General features: G+C 38.3%; 2 protein-coding genes and 10 non-coding genes across 26 annotated transcripts in view; 9 read left to right on the plus strand and 3 right to left on the minus strand.

Moving 5' to 3' along the window:
* The first annotated feature begins 3 nt into the window (after positions 1–3).
* Positions 4–17,195, plus strand: TAF1D (TATA-box binding protein associated factor, RNA polymerase I subunit D). Of its 9 annotated transcripts, none has more exons than XM_087868247.1 (14): positions 4–155; positions 1,790–1,947; positions 2,683–3,058; positions 3,920–4,095; positions 4,403–4,463; positions 4,905–5,076; positions 5,926–7,237; positions 7,468–7,502; positions 8,263–8,311; positions 8,707–8,744; positions 9,295–9,361; positions 9,801–9,844; positions 10,081–13,730; positions 15,688–17,195. In XM_087868247.1, exons 2-6 carry the CDS (start codon positions 1,910–1,912, stop codon positions 5,058–5,060), a joined length of 807 nt encoding a protein of 268 aa, XP_087724373.1. In that variant the 5' UTR covers positions 4–155; positions 1,790–1,909; the 3' UTR covers positions 5,061–5,076; positions 5,926–7,237; positions 7,468–7,502; positions 8,263–8,311; positions 8,707–8,744; positions 9,295–9,361; positions 9,801–9,844; positions 10,081–13,730; positions 15,688–17,195. The 9 variants fall into 9 exon arrangements, with proteins under 9 accessions (XP_087724373.1, XP_087724375.1, XP_087724374.1 ...); XM_087868249.1 differs by lacking the exon at positions 15,688–17,195 and having other exon boundaries at positions 5,926–5,959; positions 7,095–7,237; positions 10,081–14,631; XM_087868248.1 differs by lacking the exon at positions 15,688–17,195 and having other exon boundaries at positions 5,926–5,959; positions 7,188–7,237; positions 10,081–14,631.
* LOC123787919 (small nucleolar RNA SNORA40) lies at positions 5,632–5,758 on the plus strand. Its single transcript, XR_006778373.1, has one exon. It is a non-coding gene; the product is annotated as a small nucleolar RNA SNORA40 (small nucleolar RNA).
* Positions 7,005–7,135, plus strand: LOC123787915 (small nucleolar RNA SNORA18). Its single transcript, XR_006778369.1, has one exon. It is a non-coding gene; the product is annotated as a small nucleolar RNA SNORA18 (small nucleolar RNA).
* Positions 7,283–7,354, plus strand: LOC123787922 (small nucleolar RNA SNORD5). Its single transcript, XR_006778376.1, has one exon. It is a non-coding gene; the product is annotated as a small nucleolar RNA SNORD5 (small nucleolar RNA).
* On the plus strand, positions 8,056–8,193 carry LOC123787911 (small nucleolar RNA SNORA8). Its single transcript, XR_006778365.1, has one exon. It is a non-coding gene; the product is annotated as a small nucleolar RNA SNORA8 (small nucleolar RNA).
* CEP295 (centrosomal protein 295) overlaps positions 8,065–26,526 on the minus strand; it is a 54,621-nt gene continuing 36,159 nt past the window's right edge. For 6 of the 7 annotated variants that reach the window (XM_087868245.1, XM_087868243.1, XM_045790761.2 and 3 more), the window contains 15 exons: positions 25,278–25,446; positions 24,997–25,140; positions 20,799–20,951; positions 17,404–17,501; positions 16,786–16,888; positions 16,213–16,383; positions 15,275–15,414; positions 14,457–14,628; positions 13,230–13,837; positions 12,348–12,488; positions 11,057–11,153; positions 10,743–10,907; positions 10,551–10,656; positions 10,367–10,466; positions 8,065–10,280 (listed from right to left, as the gene is read on the minus strand). In XM_087868245.1, the coding sequence (XP_087724371.1) occupies positions 10,242–10,280; positions 10,367–10,466; positions 10,551–10,656; positions 10,743–10,907; positions 11,057–11,153; positions 12,348–12,488; positions 13,230–13,837; positions 14,457–14,628; positions 15,275–15,414; positions 16,213–16,383; positions 16,786–16,888; positions 17,404–17,501; positions 20,799–20,951; positions 24,997–25,140; positions 25,278–25,446 (2,406 nt within the window). In that variant the 3' untranslated portion in view covers positions 8,065–10,241. The remainder of the gene's footprint in view (positions 10,281–10,366; positions 10,467–10,550; positions 10,657–10,742; positions 10,908–11,056; positions 11,154–12,347; positions 12,489–13,229; positions 13,838–14,456; positions 14,629–15,274; positions 15,415–16,212; positions 16,384–16,785; positions 16,889–17,403; positions 17,502–20,798; positions 20,952–24,996; positions 25,141–25,277; positions 25,447–26,526) is intronic. The other variant, XM_087868244.1, reaches the window with a different exon arrangement.
* Positions 8,447–8,581, plus strand: LOC123787913 (small nucleolar RNA SNORA1). Its single transcript, XR_006778367.1, has one exon. It is a non-coding gene; the product is annotated as a small nucleolar RNA SNORA1 (small nucleolar RNA).
* Positions 8,920–8,993, plus strand: LOC123787910 (small nucleolar RNA Z40). The gene has a single exon (XR_006778364.1). It is a non-coding gene; the product is annotated as a small nucleolar RNA Z40 (small nucleolar RNA).
* LOC123787914 (small nucleolar RNA SNORA32) lies at positions 9,401–9,526 on the plus strand. The gene has a single exon (XR_006778368.1). It is a non-coding gene; the product is annotated as a small nucleolar RNA SNORA32 (small nucleolar RNA).
* Positions 9,874–10,000, plus strand: LOC123787912 (small nucleolar RNA SNORA25). The gene has a single exon (XR_006778366.1). It is a non-coding gene; the product is annotated as a small nucleolar RNA SNORA25 (small nucleolar RNA).
* LOC123787916 (small nucleolar RNA U2-30) lies at positions 16,977–17,046 on the minus strand. Its single transcript, XR_006778370.1, has one exon. It is a non-coding gene; the product is annotated as a small nucleolar RNA U2-30 (small nucleolar RNA).
* LOC123787917 (small nucleolar RNA U2-19) lies at positions 17,224–17,303 on the minus strand. The gene has a single exon (XR_006778371.1). It is a non-coding gene; the product is annotated as a small nucleolar RNA U2-19 (small nucleolar RNA).

The following is a 26,526-nucleotide window of genomic DNA, read 5'->3' on the forward strand; positions in this document are numbered from 1 at the left end:
CCCCACCCCTCGCGGCGGTCAAAATGGCGCCCTGCGTCTCCCCTCCGCCAACCTTTCACTTTCCTCGTGGCGTTCAATTGTTCTCGCGAGATTTCGGGCCCACAATTGGCTGGTTCGCGGACCAGGCTCTCCTTTCCTTCCGCGAGGTTGTGGAGGTGAGCTGTTGTTGGCGTGTTGGGGTGCCGAGGTTTGGAGGTTGCCGAAAGCGTACCTCCGAGGCCTGGGTTGCGGGGCGCGAGTACGCAGCAGAGGCCCGTGGTGGGCCGGCGCTGTTGGTGCAGGCCGTTTGCCAGTTTGAGTGGGCAGGAAGGCAGGACTATCGGGCCTGGTGAGCGAGGGAGGAGTTAGGTTTTCCCGGGATCCCCGCGTGGCTCAGGAGGCCCGAGCCGCGGAAGGCAGGCCCCGAGGGTGGAGGGCTCGCGGTCGCTGGCTGAGGGCTTGCTTGGTGGCTGCACTGTGGCCCACATCTGCGCGTTCAGAGGCGTGCTGCGTTGTGTCGATGCAGAGTTTAAAATTGAGCATTACGGACAAGTACACGTTTTGAGAATTTCTTAAGTGCGAGGTAACCATTTCTGACGCCGCCTTCCTTGCTTGCGGTGAAGTGCTTCCTGGAGACCCTCGCCCCAAGGTTAGACATACTAAGTGGTTGAAGGGATTGTTAGCTCTACAGAAGTGCGCTACCTCGCCGCGTGGCCTCTCGCCGAATCTTGGGATTGGAAGTACACTTCGTTAGGAATGTTTCTACACGGTTTCCGGAAAAGTGGTTTTTGAGTTAACCCCGCTGTGCTGTAATAATGTGCTGATATTTAAGACAGACCTAACCTCCGGTATACCATCAGTGCCGTTGGACCCAATTTTTGTTAAATTTCGTTTTTGAATAATTATTTCATGAATACTTAGGTTTTCGCATTTTAAAAAGCTACCATCAAAACATACCGCGTCTGTCGGATATTTTGCAAATCTCTAAGATCTACCTGACCTTGGTGATTTCTTGTATTTAAGATATTTGTCATTTTATCCTAGGATTCCTTTCTTCACTACTCAGTTGGCATTCTCAGGTATACTAAAGACAACACAAAAACTGAAGTATGTTGGTATCCCCGTAGGGGAGATGAGGTAGTAAAATAAGACATCTTTAGTTTTTTTTCCCATTGTCAGATTTTCCAAGGAGATTATAAAAAGAGGAAGGGCACCATTGTGTGGTTTGTTGGCCTTTCTTTGAAAAGTTTCAGAATTCAGAACATTATTTAATTATTACCCATAATGGCAGGGAGACAGTATGCCAAGGAAGAGGTTTCACAGTGACTTTGGTGAATCATAGTATGAATAAGGGGCTACAAATGGAAATCCAGGAGTGAGGTAGTAAATCATTATTTTTCCTGATATAGGGAGGCAACACTGCCTTCTGGCTTTGTATGCGAAAGGTTTTTCAAGGAGTTCTCATCTGCTATTGAAGAATGGCTTTTTGGCCATTAATTGTATGTGAATACTTGTACATTACATGGTTAGTGAAATTACATTTTGTATCATGGGAAGATGTTTAATACTTTTTTGGAAATGGCAATACCTGGAATCTTATTCCACTGGGTAGATTGAGAAAACAACTGAAAAACAGAAACCGTGAATTCAGTTTCTAGTTTATAGAATTTGATTTGAAATGGATGATTCTTAACACAAAAATATTAAGGGCCTTGTATATGATTTTTGCCTTAATTTACATAAAACGTGACATAATCTGACTACATCGAATTTTGTACTACTGGGATACTAACTGTTGGCATTTGTTTAGAGAAACTACATCACGGTTACCGAATTGTCAGAACTCTGAAACAAATAACTAGTAGTGGATAAAACAGTTTGAAGAAGGACTTGGGAGAATATGTAACAGGAATGAATTTTCTCAACTCTAATGGCATCTAGTTCAGCTGTGGAAATGGAAAATGAAAGGTAAGTGCTTTTTTTTTTTTTTTTTTTTTAAATCAACCACCACCAGATTTTTACTGCAAAACTGACTAGATTTGCTGGTAACGTTTACTGTATTTTTATTACTTGGTAAGCAATAAAGGTAATTTTCAAGAATTAGGAAAGAAGGAAAACCTGTTTTACACAGGTCTCAGTTTGTTTATGTAGTTAACGGTGGGACACATTCTTAACCCCAGGGAAACAGAATATTCTCTGGGCCGGGTTGGTATCTGTTCTGACCAAATCATCCTAACATTACAACAGGAGAATAGACATAAGTGGGACGATCTTGCTTAAAAATCAACTTGTTGAGATAACAAGCACATTTATAATAGTGCTGGCATGCATATATACATGATGGAAATATCTAGTTGACTGGGAAATCAAATCTGCATTTCTATTCAAATTAAATATCTATCTGCCAGGCTACTCTTGTTTTATTTAGAGTAAGCTCTAGCAGTAAACAAGATTGCCTTTGGAAATTAAAAATATATTATTTCTCTTGGAAGGTCATTTTTTGGTAAGTGCTATGGCATCGTGGCACATAGCATTACGGTCCATTTTAGGTAGTCAGAACTAAGTGGTTGGTTTAATCCTGAGCCCATCTTTAAAAATCCTGAGCATGTTTTCCTGCTTTTGGTCTGTGGAAGAAAAAGTACCTTAGGGTAATAAGCATTCAGTAATACAAAAGTGCAATTTATTTTTTCCCCTTTTTTCTAGTGATAATTCTTCTGGTAGCAGCTTATTTAAAACTCAGTGTGTCCCTTACTCACCTAAACAGAGGCAGAGAAACCCTACTAGGAAGTTTGTTAATTCACCTCAAGGTGGTAAAGCAGGGGATTCATCCAGTGACTCATCTTTTGAACCAAGACCATTGACTTTAAAAGCTATTTTTGAAAGATTCAAAAAAAAGAAACGTAAAAAGAGGAAATATAAACCAACAGGAAAACCAAGAGGAAGACCAAGAGGGAGAAAAAACAGTAGACGTTCCCAGATAAATAAGAAACAAGTTCAAGACAAAGGATCTGGGTTCCCATTTTTAGAATCCGAGAATGCAACAAAACCATTACCCTGGAGAAAGATTTTAACCTTTGAGGTGAGTCAGTATTTTATATGTGTGGATACACATAGCTAAAATGTCTGAAATGGCTTGTTGGCCACTTTTAGAATTTAGATGTGCCTGGAACATAGAATCTGCGACTTTGATAATATTCTTCTGTACTGACTTATCTGCCACTTCAAGACCAGCCCATCCTTTAGCACAGACTTCACCTGGGTTTCTGGGTGTCTTCTTCACTGGTATAGTCAGTGAATATACCTATATATGAGGTGCTTCAAGGCCGTTATCTCTTGATCTCATCAGGTCTTTAAATATCATCCCTAAAACTCAAGTGATTCCCAGTTCTACAGTAACCTAAGTCAAACCCACCCATATCTTCCATGGGTAGTGGCTTTAGTAGAGGCCATTTTCTTACAGATACTGAATATTTGATTTTGACAGAATTGCTTGACAAATAACTTAGGATTAGACTCTCAAATACTTGAGTTAAATGATTGCATAATTTATAATCTTTTGCTCTAGAATTGGTGATTTGAAAGAATACTAACGTTTTATGTTTTAAGCTGATTATATGAACAAAAGAGATTTGTTTCTCTTTGCACTTAAAAATGTCTTTAGAAATTCCCAAACAATGCAAGATTTGTGCTTAGTTTTTCTTGGTATACCAACTGAGGTAAATTTGATAATGTGCTAGGTAGATAGTGTATTCTTTTTACAACCAGCATCTGGTATACGTGATCCACATATGGCAGTGAGTAAATCAAGATTGCTTAAGAGTTTGTGGTAAAAGGATCCTTTCCATTTTGGAACATAAGGCATCTGCTTATGGTTGCTGAAGTCATGGAGGAAGATTTTGTATTTTGTAAGACCATTATATAAAGTGTTTTTGATATTTAGCAAGCAGTGGCAAGAGGATTTTTCAACTACCTTGAAAAACTAAAGTATGAGTACTACCTCAAGGAATCCTTGAAACAAATGAATGTTGGCGAAGATTTAGAAAAAGAAGATCTTGACAGTCGTAGATACAAATACTTGGATGATGATGGATCTCTCTCTCCTATTGAAGAGTCAGAGTAAGTTTATTCTGTGACATAATTTTGGTCCTAGGTTTTATTGAATTAAATCTGTTTATAAATTTTAATTGTTCCATATTATGTTATGGATTTGTTTATTCTTTAATAGTGATGGGAGCACATATACAATAAGCCATCTGAGTCGTAGTTGAGCTTGGCACATGAGCCATCCATTTTGGGATATCATACATGACAACATAATTTTTCTCCTTACTAGTATTGCTGTTTCAGTTGTACGTCATGACAGTATATTACTAATTGGGTTCTAGAGGATTCTGTCATCTGAGGGTATATTTTAATGTTACAGAACAGAGGATGAGGCTGCAACAAATCTTGGACATAATGACGAATGTGATATCAAATTGGTGGTAAGTGACATTTTTTGTCCCATTTCATTTTAGGAAGATAGCAGTTGTACAGGAAGAATTTAATCCACTAGTTACTATCTTAGATTCTGAATTTAATTTTTGAAAGGCTCAGTGGATTTGGTACAGGAAATGTAAGCATAAAAATAGGGATTATTTGGATACTTGGTGAGAACATGGGCTTTTCAGTACTGTTAATACATTTAATATGTTAAGTTTTGCCATTAAGATGTCTAATTAGGATTTTCTAATGAAAAAAATTAGCTGAATTTAAGTTTTTAACATCAGGTCGTAGTTAACCAGGTTATTTTAAGTAATCTAGAATTCAGTTATATGTAATTACTAAAGCACCTTTAACACCTTACTAGAATTCAGTTACATGTGTAATTACTAAAGTGTTATTATACATGTAGTTATTTATTTAATATTGATTTTTTTATGCAGGACAATGATGATTTCATAATAAGTTCTGAAGTACCAAAGATGAAGAATATGTATTTAGAACAAGAGGAAAATACGGAAGAAGCTGCTTTGTCTAAAAAGAGAGCATCAAAGTCCAAAAACACTGGACAGAGGATAGGGTGGCCTGAAAAGAGATAGGAATATGAATGTTAAGGTAAATAGAACAGAGAAAACAGCTTTTCGTAAAAAGTAAAGATAATAAATGCAAATACATTGGTGTAGTGATAAAAGAACCTGCTAAGGGGAAAAGAAAAAATATCTGAACAAATTAGTGAAACTCTTAAAGAATTACTAGACAAAACATTTTAAAACAGTGAAATTATACACGTAGGGAAAATTGAGGCTTGCATAGCAGAAGTAATTACTTGAGAAATAATAAACAGAAGATCCGTTTTGCCTGTATTTGTTTATTTCACGGTAAGCACTTACAGGAGTCACTTGAACATTCAAATCAGAGAAGTACAGAGATTATTATAATAAAGTTTTTCAGGATTACAATCACTAATGATGGACAACCAACCATCCATTCCTCAGAGTCCCTGAAACCGTTTTGATTGCAGTTTTATTGAGACAAAAGTGACTTTTACCTTCAAATGTATGGTACTGTAATAACTTACTGGTTACCTAGACTATTTCAACTACCACTTTCTTCTCATCACTACTGTATATTGCTGATTAATGCCACTAAAGATATACTGTATTTTATGATCGCACTTGTGCTTGTTTTTGTTTAGTTTGTGAACAAAGACTTAGACAAAGTGCAAAAAATAAATCCTCTTTTGCAACCCAGAGCTCATGGCTCAGTATGAGTTTTGATACAGATAAGAAGGAACAAGTTCCCTAAAACATTAAAGTGGTGGTTGGGGGTACTGATAAGCCTGAAGGGCGGCTCCAGGACTGTAGAATTACTTACAGCATATGATACAAGGAAAATCTCAGGTATATTGAATTAGTATTCTCATTTTAATGTTGACATGAAACAAAGATGCCTTCTGTTTTTTAGGCTTTTCACTTGAACACAATGTCTGGACTTAAAGGTATGTCTTATGCTTTAGGTGAGTTTTTGGATCAGATTTGTTTAACTGTACTTTGTCAGTTTAAACCTCCACAGGTTTTGTTACTGAAAGACATTTTGCCAGTTTACAATCTGACATTTCAGAAAAATGAATTTTAGGGTTCACACATTTTATAGTGATAGAGTGCAAGCTTCACTTTACTTGCAGGAAAAGGGTCTCCACAAACTAAGTTAGTTTATATTGAAATAATCAGAATACCGGATATTCCCGTTTCACACATTTACATTATTTTAACTAATGCATAGTCTAAAATGAGGTGTAGGGTTTCATAATATAATGTTAGAAATGACTAGAGGACATAAGATTTCTTAAATCGGAATGATGCAGAGGTTAATTAAAAAGCACCCAATTTGTTTATCTTCCAATGATTTCTTAAATGGGAAGAGCAGAAATATAGCCACATTAATATTTGCCTGTATTTTTTTTTTAAAGATTTTATTTATTTATTTGACAGCCAGCCAGCCAGAGAGGGAACACAAGCAGGGGGAGTGGGAGAGGAAGAAGCAGTCTCCCAGTGGAAGAGCCTGATGCGGGGCTGGATCCCAGAATGCCGGGATCACGCCCTGAGCCGAAGGCAGACATCTAACGACTGAGCCACCCAGGCGCCAGTTGCCTGTATTTTTTATAAGTGATAGCAAATAATGGTATCTCTTAAGATGAGGCAAAAAATTAAACACTTCGATGTAATATGGGAATGTCCTAGACAAAACATTGTGATACTGGAGTTGCAAAAATCAAGACTTAGATACGGAAATCTTTTTCCTTTGGTGGTTCTATAGTAGCTACTTCATACTTTAGTATTTGGTCTTTATTCTCAGTATAGGCTCACTCTTTCCTGTAAGCATGTTAAAAATCCTTACCATGTAATTAATTTATAGAATGATTTCTTTAAATTTATTGTAAATATTTGGCTTTTTGCATAATTTTGAACTCGGGAGACTTAGAGCAGATCACAGTTCTGATTGTTTTTCTTGTGGAATCTTGCAATTTAAATCTGTAAACAGTGGTTGAGGTCTATCCCGATGGGGCTTTTTCTGTAGACCTACATCGTTGGAAACGCCTCATAGAGTATATGTGTGGTTTCCTTTATTCACAGAACTATGTGTTAGATCTGTGGGAAAGAACTACAAGACATTTATCTGCTACAACTCTGTGAAAGACCTAATAGTCAGATTTTTTTAAATCTTAGATATTGGCGTATCCCAACAATCTGCACAGTTCTAGGGTGTGATAGTTCAGGTAAGTTTTCATTGGGGACAGTATAATCTTTGGAGTACTGTTACAGTTCAGATGATGAATTTAACTGTTCAACTGCTGAATGATACAGACGTGAACTAAAACTTAATTCTGACAGAGCTGATTATAGCTTAAAAAATACAGTTACCAATTTGGATACTAATCATATATTTAGGTTTTAAATTTTAATCATTAAATTGTCCTTAATCTTTTATTTGGTATTTTATCTGTAGGGGTGAATATGATTTGAACTCATTCACATTTAGAGGTAGGTGGAACATTTTATTTCTGTTGAAATTTATTAAGGATCCAAAAGTTCTGAAAAAATGTAAGTTGTGAGGTCAGCTTACTATTGTATGCAGTAGTTTGGGTATGCAACAGAAGTATCAAGATCTTGGTAAAAATGTTTGCTGTAATACTTACAGAATTGGACAAACTGAAGAGACTGCATGTCTAGGGAATAACATGAAAGTACCCCCTTTTGTACATTATTAAACAAGTCTCTTATTTATCCTAGTAACCTTTGGCTGTTAAAAAAGGGATACTGAATTTTTTTAAGGAATTCTGCCTAATAACTGAGCAACTGATTTTGATTTCTAGTGCATCATTTCTTTAGTGATTTGACTTAATAGTTTGCATTTTATAGAGACAGGAAAGATAATGGAGTAGGTTTAACTTAAGATTCAGGTAATGTAGTTGCCTTATTGGAATGACAATTAGGAATAAAGGTCAAATTACATATTACAAGTACTTAAATTTCTAGATTTTCAGGTAGTAGCATTGCATCCTTGAAGTAGAGGGCGTTGCATATCCATCAGGATCGCACTGCATGGTATCTGCCCTCAGCAGCTCATTCCTGCTGGGTGTTCAAAGGACAGTGCAATAGAAACTCAGTATCTGGCATCGTTGGTTTTCTTTGCTTCGTGCATGTTAAACCTGGTATTTTTATTGAAACAGTATTCCTATAGTTTTTCATAATGTTCAATTTGAGATCATCTTCAAGAGGAACTAATGCTTTTTTTTTTTAGGGTGTTTGAAATTGAGAACCAGGCAGATGCAGGCTCAAACCCTGAAGGGGTAAGGCTTTTTATTATACTTGTTTCTAGTGGCTGCTTTGTTTTAGTGATAGCATCTGGTTAGCCAAACAGCGGGACTTCTGTAAAGATGCAGAAGTCTTTATATAGATCATAAGCTTGAGAGGAACTTTTATAAAGCCTCATTCTAGATGGAAATGGGCACTGTCGTTCTTGGTGTCCAGAAATTGTTAATGTGGCTACATTGAGACACAGGTTATGCTTCCATCACAACAAGTTTATTGCTGTGGTGACAATGAGGCCTGTAACATTTTCTGTTAGGCTCATGGAGTGTAGGTGGAAGTAACAAGACTTTTCAGCATTAGAAACAATTAAGGGATAATTTTCGATCTATTCGCCAAAATAGCAATCGGTGTACTTCTACAATTTGACTTCTAGGGCCCTGAAGTAAAGACATTGGATCCCAAAGATTACAGGTAAGATTTCCTCTCAAAAGCCTTATGTTATAGGAGATGGAATCCATTTATTTACCTAATTTTAACAGCAAGTAATCCTGGTAGTTAATTATCTCACCACTTAAAAAAAACCAAACAGAAAACCCTAGATGTTAAAAGGCCACAATGGGTGTTTATAGTGTTGGCCAGTGATTTGTGATGTTATGATGATGGGCAAAATGTTCAACTGCTCTGAATGCACTGAATGAAAAGTAGCCTTTCTGAACATCCATCCAAACATAACCTGTGCTGTACTTTCCAGCAAAAGCTCTAAAGTAAAAGTTAACTGAAACAAGAATAGTTACCTTTGGAGTTAATAATCCGTTAATCATTTCATGTCAATTAGGGTATTGAATGCAAGTAAATATAGCTTTAGTTTAAAATACATTTGTTCCCAACATTTAAACGGACTGGATTGAAAACAATTATTCCAACTTTGTAGTTTTAAGTCTGTAATTTCCAGCACATACTAGTTCAGACTGGGTTTTAGGATACTTGGGAACCTAATTAACTGCATTTTGAAAATCCATAGGTGGGGAGTTTTTGAAGTGTGTCCATATTCAAGTGGTGATCCAAGAAGCCCAACCGAAAGAACTCTGGCAAGTTAATTCTCTATCTTCTACCATATAATGGCATAATGGTCATTACCAAGGCTTTGAGAATGCAGTTTCTCATTTGCTGTGGACATGACCACAAAAAAATTTTCCCACTAGGTTTTCTTTCTTTCTGCTACTTTGTTAGCATTCAGCCTATTGGGAACATTTTTTCAACCCTTTCCTATTTCCATTGCCTAGCTCAGCACTGTCCAGTATAAATATAACACAAGCCATATTTCAAATTCTCATCTGACTATACGTGGCTAGTATATCAAAAAGTGTGTGCCTAGATCTCTACTCGTGCTTAATCTTCTGCTTAATCTTTCTGTGTTGCTAATAACCATGCGACTTGTAATATAATAGATCTAACAGAGGGAGGCTGGCTTCAGTTTACATGATCATCTCTGGAAATGGAACCTTACTTTTATGTTCTGTTACATAGGACTGACAGTGACAACTGTGCATTGAACAAGTTCTTTTTAAAAGGTATGTACACATTTGAAAAAATAACTTCTAGGTCATTTCAAAGAGGGCTTGTGGGACTAAAACCAAGAGCTCTTAACGCTGTGACCAAATATTGGAGTTCTCCATAGGATGTAATAGTTACTCAATAGTGCTATGTTTTCCTGAGGAGATACAAGATTTAGCTGCTTCTATCCATGATTGGTCAAGTGGGAAAGAAGTCTCTCAAGTTCAACCAGTGTATATACTCTTGTTCCCAGGACTGTTTTGAAGATTATGATTCTGACTTTGGAGGAACTATGGCGACTGGCAGCGGAAGGAATCACATGTAAAATTTCTTAAATAAAAATTTATTAGTTTAAATAATTTTGCCTATGTTACACATAATTTTAAAAAAAAACTTTACACTTTTAGTAGAAAGTCAGCATGTATTTTTGGCTCGAAGTTTCTCTAGTGTTTTCTGTGGAGGGAATTAAAAAAAAAATTTTAGCAGTTAACGGTGCAGTATACCCTAGACATGGAAAAATTGTAGGGGGCCTAGCTCACCTTATGAAATTCTTTTGCCCTTGCTCTGTTTTGGGCATATGCATCTTGCTTTGCTTTCTCTTCCCTTTGCTTTTTGACTTCAGCTAATTGATTGTATGATCTGTAAGAAATTTATACACGGAATTAAAGACACATTTTAGGAATGTGAATTACTGTTCATTCACACACACATACACACCTATACCTTAGGGTCCTTTGATGCATGAGGGCTTGCGCAGTCTTTCTGTCTTCAGGAAGTGACACTCTAACCTTAACCTTATTCACACCCTTCAGGCGACTCACAGATGAGCCTGAGCAGAGAACAAGTGACTTGGCAAATATTACAGTGTTACTACATTTTCTTTGTCAGAACTGATGTAGATTGTGTGGAACATACCTGTAGGTTTCTCCTCAACTATCCTGATTTGAGAATTTTCAGGAATACGAATTTTATTCTTTATTTCTTTTTGTCTCTGGGAGGATCTCTCCATAAATGATTTTTTCCTCTTTATAAATGCTTCTTGTAAGCTCCCAGGTAGAGCTATAATCTTTGGAGAGGCTTCTGTTTAAAAAAAAAAAAAAAATTGAAGTTTATTTGTATTGTGCCAGCAGTTGTACAAGATTGTGGGGCAGGGTGAACACTGGAACTGAATCAGGAACTCTGCTGGCCCCTTGGTTAACACTAACCATTTCAGATGTTCAAGGGCATACCTGCAGACACGATCACTGGCTCCTCCGTGCCGTGTTCGGATACATCTGGACAACCCAAGGTTTCGGTTTCTGATACAAGAGGCAGAAATTCACTCACCTAATTGCAAAAAAATTATAGATGAATTTACCACTTTTTCACCTCACTGAACAGAATCACACGCATAGGTTCTAAACCTTTATAGTTTCTAACCCCTGGCTCCCTTTGGTAGACAAATGTGGTCTTCAGGGGGAGGGAGGCAGTTGGAATGCCTACCCTCTAATCCTCAAATACAGTATGGGAATCTATGTCCAATAGACTTCGCTCCCGTTCTTTCACTGCTTTGTGCTGGTTCTCACATCTGAACTGTAGTTTTCTGGGAAGACAGAGTTTTTGATAAATGACTTTATTCTTACTAAAATGCTTTACCAGACCAGCCCACTCTAGCGAAAAGCTCCCCCTGCACCCTGATTCCTGTCAAGTTCTTCCATTCCACTTCTGCATCTGCTCTGCTGCTGTCCTGCCTCCCCAAATTACTCTTCTCAGTAATCATGGCAACAAGTATCAGGCCACAAAAGTCCTACTACTCTGTTAAGAGGGAAAATTAATACACTGAATCAGACAGCAGGTGGGGAGTTTCCAGCTGCAGTTTTGTAATCAATTCATCTAATCTAGAATCCTTACTAAGTTAGAATTAAGTTTGCGGCAGAATTCCCTCCAATGACTACCTTCTAAGAAGTGAAGTGAGCCAGCAGGAATGGTTTAGCTTGCCAAAGTGGAGAAAAGTATAAAGGAACCTGCCGCTAATAGAACTTAAAACCTATTTTAGTGTTAGTTTTATAACTTGAAATATGTCCTCATTTTTTCTTCAGGACTGACACACACAAAATAAAGTAATAGCACTCATTCTGTATCCCCCTCAGGTCTGGTTTTACCTGTCTTCTAGAGCTCTGCTGCCTCAAAACTTATTTGAATCAATTCATTCATGAGTCCAACCCTTACAGGTCCTAATGAAATCTATAGCATCATTAAGATGAATGTCTTGAGGACTATTAAATGGCACAAAACAATGCTACTGGGCAGTTCGAGAGCTGGTCCCTTTTCCTGTCAGCTGTCAATTGCTCTAAGCACAGTAACCCCTCCTGTTCACTGGGTAGTTGACTGCATTTGCACCTAGGAAGGGGAAGTAAATTACGTTTGCAGACAATTCTAATGTGGAAACAAAGTGGAAAAAACTTCCTGTTTCCCTATTCTCAGCTATGTGCTGCTGTATAAATGAGGTGTACTCATATTAAAGGGAGCTATGAAATTTACCTGAGAACTGCTTTTTGCCTCATTTCCTTTATTTTCTTCTAGGGTTAGATTTGCAAAATCCATTTCAGCAATACTGATATCACTAGTGCTTACTAATGTAAGCTCTGGTTCTTCCATTATACCATGGCCAGACTCTGTCTCCTGTGCAATAAAATTCAAAAGGAAACCATACCCTTAAAACATTAAAAATGTAAAAACAACCTACATTACAGAAGGACAGTGGTCTGCGAAGAGCATGGTGGTGCCTCCCCCACCCCAAACCACTTATAGAAATACTTAGAGACTTCGTGGATGGACGAAAATAATGATACTGTCTGAAAATAGCAAGGCTTCTAGGTCCAAATGCTCATTATGGTGCTATCAGAAAGTACAAATGCAGGTTGACTGGGGGCTGTGCAGAACCTGAGGGGGTAACCTATTAAAAGCAGTAGCTGGTGGGGTGCAGCCAAATGGAGGCCACTGCTGCCAAACTACAATTTTAGAGGGAAGTATCTTTAATTACTGAACAAGAATTTGGAAAACAAAACCACCCCAAAAGCCACAGAATAAAAACACATCTGTGGACTAGATGTCACTCTTGCTCTCAATACAATTTCTAGTCTATATCTGTAGAAGGACAAACAGTACTAGAAGGTAAAAACTACATTCAGGTGACTGGACTGGAAACCAAGCAGATTAATCCAATGCAGGGCAAAGAGGCTGAAGCATAGGCCAAGCCATTAGAAAAGGGATGTGAACTGGGAGCAGATCTTTTGCTGGAGATTTCCAATGATGACAAGATTGACCATCTCAGGAACATAGCAAGTAATTGGGCAGCTTGAATTTTATTTCAAAAGACTTCCCTGGAAATGAATTTATTTACATACAACAGATTTCACTTACCCACATTGGAATAGAGCTCTGTAATGATCCAGAACTTAAAAACAGCTCTGATTGTGCTAGTTGAGAAAGGTTTCTTGAGATTTTTGGAGTTTCTGCCTTAGCTGAATACTCAAAATATTTTTCATTCTGAACAGAATATGGTGCCTGAACTGAAGTTCCCATCTCCACTGTTCTGGTGCAGGATTGAGAATCCATTTCCTCCACACGTGAATTTAAAACCCCATGGGTTTCATTTTTTTCTCCATCGAGTCCTCTTTCTGATAATTCTTCGAAACCCAGTCTTTCTTTTCTGCCTTCTGGTTGGGCTCTTATTGAGCACTCACTAGAGGTAGACCCACAGGGAGTGCTATACTGTAGACTTAAGGGATGAAATACGTTAGCCTCATCAGATGAACTGAAGACTGAACTCTGTAAACTTCCTACACAGAGGTGGAAATGAACACTTTTTTTCTTATTTTGTATTTCAGTCTGTTCGGAGTAGTTCTGATTTTCCATGCCTTGGTAAGAATCTCTTGCTTCGATGCTAAAAATACTTGGTAGATCAACATGCTGGCTCCCCTCCTGGGAAGAAAATTCTGGCAGAAGCTGTTGAAAAGATTGTTCAGATCCTGTAAGAATTAAGTTAACCATAATTACATGTTGTAAAACCTGGATACAGATACAATCTCTAATGGTCTGACTAAATTGCAAGTAATGAAGTCAGATTACTTCCTACAATTTGAGGAGTGAAAGTTGATGTATGTATACATGAATAGAAAACTAAAAGGATGGTCACAGTGATTTTCAAATAATTCTGCTCCTACTATGTATTTTCTCCTGGTTATTAGACATGAGGACTCTTCCCTCCTAAGAAAGAATATTGATTTTAAAAACTTAGATGGTCTGTGTATCTCATATAAAAATACATATGTATATGTGTGTATACATAAAATTTGTTCAAGAAGTTTTAGAAGGATACTTAAAACTTAACCGTAAGGGTTGAGGGTAAGGAAGTTGAGGAACAAGAGGCAGCACTTTTGCTTTTTATTTTATCAAAAGTTCAGAACTGTAAAAATGCAAACTGAGCATTATTACTTCTGTTACTGAAATGAGTACACAGAAACAGAAGCTGTAACACTGGGAATGGGTGAGGACGGGAGTGAAGACATACATACCAGGTGCTGCTACGTACAATTTCCAAGAAAAATGGATGTAAACCAGGGAAAAGTATTTCTAACTTAATCATACCCTCAGTCTTTTCTGTAGCAAATATCTGAGTTGCAGCATGAGCCAAATGAGGGTCCGGTTGCTGGTTCAGGCTTGTGTTAGAAGATTTCAGGCCAGTTCTCAGTGCTGTAAAGGAAACAGTACTTCTGGATGCTCCAACAGCATGGTGGCTTTCACAGGAAGAATCTGAGTTCTGGTGGAAAACAACAGGGAAAGGCTGAAATACTGATTACGTATTACCAACTGGATCAATAGTCCTGTTCCTATGATACCACTCTTCCTTAATTACCACTTTACTTTCACACTAATAATTTGCTTATTTAAACCCAAGTCTTCCATTTCGGTCAATATGAAAGAGACTTTTTTAAAAAAGATTACTTAGAATACAAACTGCAAATTAACCAGATAGTTAAGCCTGGGATGTCAGGGTATGGGAGCAAAAGACCTAGGTTTGAATCTCAGCTGCTTTATTATACAGGAAGAGGCTTTAAGTTTTGTAAAATCAGTAAAAAAAAATTAACAATAAAAATATTCTTGAGCCTTTTATAGATTATACTCATTAGCTGGAGAGAAGGCTGACAGGACAAAATTCTAGTACAGCTGGTTTTCAATCTTCCACATTAGAATCACTAGGGGAATTCAAAAAAAGTTTGTAATAATCTAAGCACTCCTAGAGATTATGATTTAATTGGTCTGGGTACAACCTGGGCATTGGGATTTTTAAAAGCTTTCCATGTGATTCTAATCGGCAGCCAAGGTTAAGAACCACTGTTCTAACAGAAGAAAAGATAAACTGTTTTTGGAAATTCACAGCAATGAAGTATCTCCATTTAAAATACCTGGTAAAAGTCTCTGCTGTCTTGAGAAATCCCAGAGTATGATGATGATATATCAAAATCTGGATGTGGTTCTAACGGTTTAAACAGCTGACGATGCAAATTTGGAAAAGTGTGTTCCAATTCTGGAAAGTCAAGGTCAACTGTTGCAATTTTGAGAAAAAAAGGTAAAATTTAATTTTAGGTAACTGCAATTTAGCAAAATTACTTCCATATTTTTTTTCATTGCCAGCAGATGCTTTCAAATTCAGTCCTATCATTACATCCCACAAAAAATGAGGATACTCTCAATGACCAAAACCTTTGACGAAGTTTCCATTTGTACGCTCCAAAATCTTATGACATTAATTAGAAGAAGCCACTATGATCACTGCTTTGCTATATAAGCTTTGTTATTCTCGCTTATTTCATTTTAGGCTCAATGATTTAAAAAAAAGAAAAAGAAGACAAGTTCCTGTACAGGGTGTTACTATGGGCCAGCCACTGTACTTCATGTGTATTATCTCATTTAATCTCCGACATCCCCCTTTTAACAGAAGATGAAGGAGTAGCAACATGCTCATTGTCTCACAGCTAATAAACGATCAAACCAGGGTCTCAAGGTCCGACCTTATTCTCAATATTGGTAATACTGCCTCAGCTGTTGCAGCTAACTTTGCAATGCTAAAGGAAGATCTGTTCATCTCTGCTACATGTTCTTCAGTCTAATTCATTCCAGATCCCCTCTCTTTCCAAATGCCCTGTTTTCCATGTATCGTGTCATAACTGCCACAGCAGGCCATAAAGACATGAAGCTCAAACAAGCACTCCTTAAAACTAAAAGGATGAAAGGTTATACAAAAGTATTGTTCAAAATAATTTTACCCTCAAGTCTGTTTTTTCAGCCATCAAATTTGCTTCACTTATGTGCTTATCTATCATCTGCTGCACGTGTGTCTTACCAGGTGTAAACTTTTCCACTGCAGGCAACAGAGGCTGATGAATTTCCCGAGAGTCCTGCCTTTGACAAAGAACTTGTGATGAAGGAAGCATAGAACTTAAAATATCTCTTTCGTCTTCTTTACCGGTGGTAGATTCTTGTTCCCTGGGGTCCACAGGCTCTGAAAATGACCCTGAACATTGAGTTTAATGAAAATACTTAATGCTGGCACTTCCTTAGAGACAAGTTTTGGTAGAGAGGCATAGCAATACACACTGAGGAGGGATCAGAGCAATTAAGAGATCTGCTCAGATAGATTCCCGCTGAATGGGAAAATGTGACAATAGCAGATAAATCTGAAAATGTTGGAGAACCACAGAGCACCCCTGTGGGCCTGCAGGCCTGTGACTTCCAGTAATGTTTACAGTATCATACTGCCCATTATCCTCCCAGGAATGAACAGTTTACCTCTGAGACTGAAAGAAACAGCCACTCTCAGCACACTGATAAGCTCTCAGTGTCTGCTCTCACCACTCTACTGACCTCAACTGATGCTGGTCTTTCAGTTTACTAACAAACATTCTGATGTTATTACCTGGATCTGTAAGGCTCAGATCTGTGTTTTCATAACTTAAAAAGCTCCCAGTAGAAACAGTTACTGATGATAATGGCTCATGATAAATCTCTTCTGTTTCAGCCTAAAAATGAAGAGGTACGTTAGACCACAATGTAGGAAGTAACAGCTAGAAAAAAACCCAAATCACCAACATTAGCAGTTATCAATTCTGAGCTCAGATCAAGTGTAGAAACCTTCATAGTTGTAAAGGTCAGTAGTAAAACCTTTTCATCATTGCTCAGAACTCATTAGTCTCATATACACACACATCTCCCCCCACCCTTGACCTCATTTATCAAGTCCTCAGACACAGTCACACAGTCACCTTTACACACACACACACACACACACACACACACACACACACACACACACCCCTCCAGACATAAGCCCTTATTGTTCTAAGTTACTTTTGCTTCTCAGAACTAGAGAGATCATGCATCAGGTAGACTGGCAGGTCTTCTGATGCTCAGATTTGGCTATTTTCATCATTGATCCACTTCAGTAAGAGCAGATCTCAGAGAACACAGACTGCGCTAGAGACAACATGACACTGAACAGCTCTAACAATGGAGTGCACATGAAGACACTACTTACGTGATCTGGCTCCACAGCTGGACTCCGACATGTATGTTCTTCCTCCACAGCATGGCTTAATACGGCATGATTCTCAGCCACAGCCTCCTTGACCTTCACTGAAATTGGGGATGAGGGGTAGTTTAGATTTTTACAAGTCAAATTCTTAGCACCAGAGGATTTCGTTTCTATTTTCCTATAGTTCTCTTTCATATTTTGCTTTGTTGAACTGCCTTATCTTAGACCAAAAAGAAACAAACATTCATTTTATTATTCATTAGAAACATTTCCTAGTCAGCACAATATGCTTTTCCCTGGAAAACTGTACTTGTTATTACTCTACAAAAAGAAAATTAGCAATGTGATGGGAAATGCTTTTGTTTTACGTGAAGCAAGAATATTCTATCACTAACACGATATGATCTCAAAGTTGAGAAAAATGATATAAAAAGAATATATCAAAATTATTTGGTCTCAATAATAATTCAGGCATTCTGAGTTAATTTTTCTCTTACTCCAAGAGCCAAAATTTATGAGAAAGAGGTCAAAATGTATAGTTATCTGTGGCTATGAAACAGAATAAAATTAAAACCACACCACCAAATATATAAACTAACGATGTATATCTCATTATCACCATGATTTTATTAAGAGACATCACACACATTACAAGTATGTTTCTTAAATGTTTTTGTAAGAAATGTTTTCTCAAAGACCTAGGACACACACATGTACCTGTATATTTATAAAATAATATCTGTATTATGGATAATAAGGCAGAAACAAAGCTAATACTGAATATTATATATTAAGTACAATTTGTTTTTAATCATTTTTTTACTGTCTTCTACTTCATTACAAATATACCTACTTAATACAACCAATAAACTTACTTCTATGCACATTAAAATTTTCAGTAAAGAAACTAAGATACAGTGCAATTTTACAGTAAGTTATTTTTTCCTAGGCAACTCATTTCAAAAGCTGGTTGGGAGATAAGTGAATCTGGGGTTTGTCAATTCATAATCATAAATATACTGTTAACTGTAACACACCAAGAAGATTCCCCCAGGGGTAAGACTTGGGTAAAGTAAGAGGTGAAAAATAAAAGAAAGGAACAGGGTCTTTTCTTTTGGAGAAATGTTGCAGAATTCAGTGGAGAGGTTGCTGAAAGAGCTGGAAGAAAAACAAGCCACGCTGGTTTGGAAAGGACTCACTGATACAAGGGACCCATTATGTGATTACCGAAAAGGGGAAGTAGCATCATGAAAGCAATGCCTTGAATAGAGTCATCTTCCCAGGATATGCAAGGTTGTCCACTTTCCTTCAGAAGCAAAGCACCATTTCCCGCCCTCCCACAAAAGAAAAGGGTACAGAGCTTGAAGTGAGTGATACCACCATAAAGCTACTAAGAAATCAAGCTGAGGTGATGAGAACCTGAATAAAGAGGAAAGGAGGGAAAAGAGAAGAAGTAACAAAGCAGGCACCCTCTTTTCTAAGACAGAAACAACATGAATGTAGGGATGATTATGAGAAAGAGAAAAGCAGTCCCTGAGAGCCAGGAACTGACCTGGCACAATCAGCGAGGCCTTAACGTTCTCCCGTTAAACATGAACAATTCCACAGAATACCAGTAACAGGAAAGGCTACTCTGTGACTACGACGGATCAAGACAAAAATCAGGCCACCAGTACTATGTCTCAACCAGGAGTATTATCCAAAGCACAAAAATGACCAAGCATCTCCTTATCCTGGCCTGAATTAACTGAGACAAAAAGTGTCATTTTATATATTTTTAATATGTCAAATATAATTAAGAACAATTATTTTAAAGATTATTTATTTATTAGAGAGAGAGAGAGAGAGAGTGAATCCCAAGCAGACTCTGTGCTGAGCATGGAGCCCGACGCAGGGCTTGATCCCACAACCCTGAGATCATGACCTGAGCCAAAACCAAGAGTCAAACATTTAACCGACTGAGACATCCAGGTGCCCTGAGAATGACAATTCATAATAAAGGCAATACATGCTCATTATGATTTTAGAAAGCACCAAAAGTTATAAAGAAGGAAAATTCCTCCTTTTCCTACCAATCATGAGCCACCACTTATTGCACTTCAGTGAATTTGTTGTTGTTGTTGTTGTTGTTGTTGTTGTTTTAATATGAGGAACTGCTTCTTCGTTACCAGTTACAGCTTTCATAAGCCTCACTCTGTTGTTCCTACCTCCTGGATAATTCCAATAAGGGAACTGCCCCTCCTTTCTGATAACATCCAGTACTCATAAGCAGAGCCCCATTTCCTTGAAGCCTTCCCCAGATCACCTAATGCGAGCCCGAATCTTAGAGTAAGTCCCTTCTAATACCTGCACAGAGACACCTCCCAGTTCCCCGTCGTGAGCATTCTACCTCACTGCAACAAGTGAGAACACGCAGTTCTATTCGACTACAGGTATGTTCCCGGTCCTCTTTGGCTAGAGGACACCAATAGGTAGAGTAAAAAGGCAATACAGGTATCCACTGGCTAAATCTAAAAGAATGGTTACAGTTTTATTTTAAATTGTTGGCTCTCTCTTGCCTCTCATTCTATTAAACTATAGTGACAGTTAAAATAAAAAGAAATCTGGCTAGAAAAGGTAACTGCTTAAAAGATCCTTTGGAACTAATGCAGCAGTATGAACCAGAACTATGCTTTGTAGGGAAAGCAATATTACACATATAAAACAGTTTGTTATATACTTGCGGAAATTCAAAAGTGAAAAAAAATTAATACTAGTTGTGTTTGGGAGGCAGGATTAAGTAATTTAAAGTTTGTCCCTTGTAACTCTCTTTTCCAAATATTTTAAAGTAAGCATAAAGCATGTCATTTAGAATGCCACAGGATATTTTAAAGATAATATTTAATACTATTAAATTAAATATGGACTGTTACAAATTGGCTTAAATACAAAATTTGTAGAGGTTGCCAACGGTGAAAACTCCATACCCTCATATATTTCCTATTAGCATTTATTTAGTAAAATAATTTAAAAGCAAAATTACTATTCTCTAAATAAACTTCACTCCCTTATTCAGCTTTTTGTGGGAAGAAATAATACATGCTTTTTGTAAAAAAGAAAAAAAACCTATAATACATGAACATATAAAATGGAAAGTGAAACCCAGCCTCTGACAAAGGTAAAGCTGTACCAACACTTTGGTGATTATCATTCCAGACATTTTTCAATGCATAAGGACAAGTTTTACCCCCTTCATTTAACAAGTACACAGAAGTGCATGGTACAGACGCACCATAATGATTCTACTACCAACAGTCATTAAAGCTACTCACCATTTCTCAATACGAATTACACTACAGTAAGTATCTTTTGTCCACACAGCCTGTGCACAGCAATCCCACTGCGTGGTTCACTCTCACCTGCTTCCTTGGAGTCATCACCACAGACGTTCTCCTGGGCAACGGGGTAGAGAAATCCAAATGCATCACAGTTCAGGGGGCTCCCAACAAAACTTTGTTCTCGGCTTATTGAGACCCTTAGGGGGTCCCTGTCTGGATAAAAATCTGGTTTACCTGGGAGGAAGACAAGATGGACTCATTAGATTTTCACTTACAGTTCTAGAGTTAGTAGCTAAAACAAAAATGGCAATTTACAGGTAAAATCTATGTAGCAAGAAAATAGTTAACTGCTTATCTTTCACACAGACCTTTAAATTATTTCACTTCGATTTTACTTTTTAATGATAGTCCCATTTTCAACACCAGATAATACTTCAGTATTGACTAATCACAGGAAAAAATGCCTGGAGAATTTACTAACCATTATTAGTATTACAAGGTGTAGTCTGTGTTCATAAAATAAAGTCAAAAATAGTCACAGCTAATCTGTGGTATAAGAAATCAAGGCAGAGGTTTACCCTGGAGAGAACAGAGAGATTGTAATTGGGAGGACACAGGGGAGGGTTTGTGGAGTTCTCTAAGGTTCTAGTTTTTGTTTTTTTGTTTTTAAGATTTTATTTATTTATTTGACAGAGCGAGAGGCAGCGAGAGAGGGAACACAAGCAGGGGGAGTGAGAGAGGGAGAAGCAGGCTTCCCGCGGAGCAGGGAGCCCAGAATGCTGGCATCATGACCTGAGCCGAAGGCAGACGCTTAATGACTGAGCCACCCAGGTGCCCCTCTAAGGTTCTAGTTCTTGACCCGAGTGGTGGCTACACGGGGGTGGTTATTACAGCGGTCATCACTGAAATAAACACTTATGATTTGTGCACTTCTCTGAATGTTATACTTCTATACAAAAATAACAAACAAGTAAGGAAACAGAGGAGTGGGAGACACCCCAAAGTCGAAGCTAATCTGTGCACAAGCTTGGAAAAACTTGGCAATTCAAGGCACCAGCTATTGCATAAGGAAAGTGTGCACGAGAGAACTGAAGACGGGGAGAATGTTTAGAAATATGTACTTGGAACAGATCTATCCCATCTCCTAAGATCCCTGTCCCTCAACATCATGCCCACAGGAGACTAAGGGTTTATTCTCTGGAGAAACTGTATCCAATACACTCTGAAATTAGGGGGTTCGGCACCAAAAGGAAGCAACGGTGGAAGGAAGTGAGAATGCCATAAAGTAATCTGGGGTATTCAAGTCTGCGGCCTCAATGCAGACCCCCCAGGTCTGGCTCCATTAACAGCAGCAGCCAGATTTGTATCGCGCTTGGAGGCTCCTTTCTTAAAGAAACTAAACTGTGAACTGCCTCAAGGAAAAGAACTCCAGATGCTAAATTGAGGGTACCCAATGAGAAACCTCCTTTTCTAATGAAGTTCAGCAGGAAACAAGGCCCCCGTTACAGAATTTCTAATTGGCCTTTAGCATCCCACTCAAATATGCACGACATTAGAGAAAAGCCTCTAAAAAATGAGAAACAACAAAAAAGGAACAAAAGAATTCAGACAGAGAAAATACAGGAATCCAAACAAACAGAAAAACATATATATTCAAAGCAGGTAATACGCTGCATCTTTGAGCCAACAGCAGGATGCAGACAACAGCAGGATGCTATGAAAAAGGAAGAAAAACAAAACAAAACCAGGGAAAGGGCAAGCTTTTGAAAATGCAATTTGACAGTCAAAATGAAAATTCATTAAGTTAGGGAAAAAATTGAGGAAATTCTTCCAGGAAGAAAAACCAAAAGCAGAAGAAATGAGCTAGAGAAGAAAACTGGAGGATCAACACAGATCAGTGTCTCTCAACAGGACTTCTCACCGCCTGTCCAAGGAGTCCGTAGACATTATCTTTTGTTCTACATGTCTCCTACGTCCATGAAATTTTAATAACTACAGATACACTGTTTATCTTTTTATGTACACCTGTGCTTTGGTACATAAAGACAGACTTCACCTCCCCAAGAACCAATTCTCGTCCTCTTTGGAAGCAATAACCCCCTTATTAAGAACGCATGACAGAGCTCCCCCAACTTTCAAGTGGAAGGTGTTTCACGGACAAACTGGTGTGATCTCACCTTCTATTGGAGGTACGTGATAGAAGTATTAGTGTGAGAAAACAGATATTTAACAGAAACTTTAAGCAAATAAAAAAAGGAGACAATTTACTATACAAGAAAGTTTTACAAAAAAGGAAACAGTTATAGTACACTAATTGTCTTAGCAGTGAAAAACATTTATACATTAGTGTGATGGTAATTTAGCTTAATTTTTCCTAAAATTCATTGCCAAGTGACTTGTGTGGTAAATTTAAGAAGAAACACATAAAAGACCTGAAAAGTGGCTGCCTCTGGTAAAGTTAAGGGGTAAAGTGTGGATAGTGGCAGGAAAAAATGCTGTTTCATGTTATAACCTTTTAGCACTATTTGCCTTTTCAAACCATTTGCCTGTAATATTTTGACTAAAAGTCTTACCCAAAAAAGTGTAATAAAGGCCAGGATAAAAGCTCCAAAGGCCCAGGAGAGGGATACTTGATAGTTCAGGCCCGGTTTCCCAGAGAAGGGGCACTGGATCAGCCCCACCCTGAAAGGAAGAGCAAGACCACGAAGGGCCTGGCAGGTGGAGCTGGAGACTTAGACTCAATTTAGACTTATTCCTCGAATCGAACAGAAGCCCAATGAAGAGTTTCTAACAGGGACGCAGAGGGAGATGACTCGGAAGGTACCACGGGAAAATCAGAGTACAGCTAGACTGGAAACAGGAAGACACAGAAGCCGTAGCAGCCACTCAGGAGAGAACTGGTAGCCTGCACTCCTGAGTGCGAGTGGGAACGAGCGCACAGATGCCCGAGCTGAACAAGGAGAACTGAGAACTGGGCGTTTTTATTGGGTGTTGGAGAGATAAAGACAAGGGCAATGTTAAGATTTACATCTAAGTACTTGTCCATGAAAAAAGAAGGCTCAAGGATAAGGAGGTGGTGGTGAGGGGTGAGCTATATGATATATAGTTTTCTCTTTTGGACAAGATGACACTTTATCAATCTCAAACATGACTCATTAAATCATAGAAATCGATGGTGAGAATTTCCCAATGCGCATCCTGAATTAGGGAAAGCACTAATTCCCAAATAGCTGTGGTTTGCCAAAGAGTGCAAAACAGGAGAAAAGCTTTCAGAAACGCCTAGGAATAAATAAAATCATTATGTTAAAACTTTCGTAAGACACAATAAGGAAGCAGAAAGGGGACTGATTCTTAAGAGTTACTCTGAATCTCTACCTTCCTTAATTCTTTCACTCAGAAACAAAGGTACCATATTTTATGGCTTAAGACCAAGGTAGCTGTTACTATTACACTTCTATGTACTTGTCTAGTGACAAAGCCAATTTTTCCCCCTAATGTGTTTTGATAAATTTGATCAATTGAGTGTGAATTCTAAAAATAATTATGAAATTCAAATAGGGCTATTTACTAAAGATTGGAGGGAGGACTTTTCCTAGGTAACTGCATCTTGGAAAAAGTACAGAGAAGAAATACACCTGTAACTGTCCTTAAAGCCAGGATTTTAAGCATAATAATTATCCCATAAAAAATATAAGAAAACAGCAGGGAAGGTATTGAAGTAGAAAAGCAGCAAAGAGGAAAAGAAAGCACAGAGTGACTCGTCCTAAACAAAGGAGGTTTAGAAGGCAGATACGAGGGGCGCCTGGGTGGCACAGCGGTTAAGCGCCTGCCTTCGGCTCAGGGCGTGATCCTGGCGTTATGGGATCGAGCCCCACATCAGGCTCTTCCGCTATGAGCCTGCTTCTTCCTCTCCCACTCCCCCTGCTTGTGTTCCCTCTCTCACTGGCTGTCTCTATCTCTGTCGAATAAATAAATAAAATCTTAAAAAAAAAAAGAAGGCAGATACGAAAGGAAGCAGAGGGAAGCAAGAGTGTCGGAAGCAGACGATACTGAAGAATTTTTGTCTACAATAAACAGATTTTCGCCACTTACGAGAAAAAGCTAGTTACCTAATGCCACATTTAAGTCTAAATTTTAAATACTATTTATGTAAACCATTTTTTTCCTTTCATGAATACTCACAGCCTGTTTCTTCAGGACAAAAGATTTAGCAGGTGAAAAAAATGTAGGAAACTGGTAAACTATTAAAAAATCCTGTTTTATCAAACCATATACTTACCTAGTATAGAAGTTCTGCCACTTGCTGGTGACTCTACCTCTGGTATAGCACTGAGTTCATGTTGGTTCAAGTCCAATCCACATTTCACTTTTGCTACAGGTGGCTTTGAGGATCTCCTGCCCAGTTCTTTGTCCAGATGCTCGCCTACCGAGTCAGTGACAAAGTTAGGCACAGTACAAATCTGTTAACATACTACAAACTTTTCTGCAGCCAGCAGATTGCTGGAGGTGAAAGCAAAGAATAATCAGGATAGTTACAAGAAAAAAATGCAGTTATCTTACCACTTTGCTTGGCGCCACTCTCTTCTGAAAGCCACTGATTATCACCAGAGTTGCCCCTACTTGCAGGACTAACGCCTTCCTGATCATCTCCTGCTAGGTCCTGGCGATGAGGAAGCCACTCTCTGAGCTTCTGAGTTTCTACACCACTTTCAGGCGTGGGCTTACTTATCTGAGAAAGTGGACAGTTGAGGGCGGGGATGACCAAGATAAGGGATCATGTGAAGAATTCACCAGGTGTGTATCACCCTTCTTAAATCAGAACCTCAACCAAATAGTTTCACCAATCACACTGTTACAACTTTAGAGATTAAAAAAAGTGAGAAATGCTTCTAATACAGAAAAGGTGATACTTCCATTGAAAAGTTCAACCTTTCACAGGGCTTGGACTTAAAAAACAGCCTCCACTGCATCTTTCAGTAAGACATTACACTTAAGTACTCCCCCCTCCTTTTCTTTCCCCATCACTTTTCCTTAAAATGACCAGGAAATCCCTACAACTCACGTTTTCATGAACTCAACTCAAGCTTCTCTTGAATGTCAAAGGACTTATATAGAATTCTATTTAGGCTAAATCATAGATTCAGGAAGTGGCCTTTTAAAATAAAATGGACAGATTCACATTCAGGAGAATATACTCATCTCCCCTACAGAGGAACTATGAATACAACGTGATTGTGCCAGAGTCTTCTCACCAATTCAATAACAAACAGCAGGTCTAACTGCCCACCAGCCTAAAATCTCGCCAGTTTTAGAAAAGGCGGTGATACTGTCACTTGAAAAAGGTGGTACTAATTTTGATTCAAATACAAATGTCAACAAAGTGCTATACAGAAAGCACAAGACTTGCTATTTGCATAAAGAAATTCTGCTAATTATTTTGCAATTTAATTAAAAAAAATATTTTACTTATTTTTGCGACGGGGGGTTGAGAGAGCAAGCTCACGAGTTGGGGGGGAGGGGCAGGAGAAGCAGACTCCCCCGCTAAGCAGGCAGCCCAACACAGGGATCCCAGGACCCTGGGATCATGATCTGAGCCGAAGGCAGATGCTTACCCTACTGAGCCACCCCGGTGCCCTTGCAATTTAATCTTCTGGTAAGCTCAAAACCCTTTATAATAAAACTTCAAATGACAATCTGCATTTTTAATGGTGGTTTCATTTGGTTCTGTCAAAATAAGGCTGAAATCAGTTGGTCTTCGAACAACTATTAACCTCATAAATACCATGCAAGGTAGAATCAATTTTTATGT

This window comes from Ursus americanus, chromosome 16 (assembly GCF_024610735.1).
Source record: "Ursus americanus isolate L20-20 chromosome 16, mUrsAme1.1.p, whole genome shotgun sequence".
Classification (NCBI taxonomy): domain Eukaryota; kingdom Metazoa; phylum Chordata; class Mammalia; order Carnivora; family Ursidae; genus Ursus; species Ursus americanus.

Bases quoted from the DNA above. Each gene is read 5' to 3' on its own strand.
- TAF1D (XM_087868251.1), top strand. From the start codon at position 1,910: ATGGCATCTAGTTCAGCTGTGGAAATGGAAAATGAAAG. The intron at 3,059-3,919 runs GTGAGTCAGTAT...TTTGATATTTAG, and splicing joins GAAAGATTTTAACCTTTGAG to CAAGCAGTGGCAAGAGGATT. The intron at 4,464-4,904 runs GTAAGTGACATT...TTTTTTATGCAG, and splicing joins AATGTGATATCAAATTGGTG to GACAATGATGATTTCATAAT.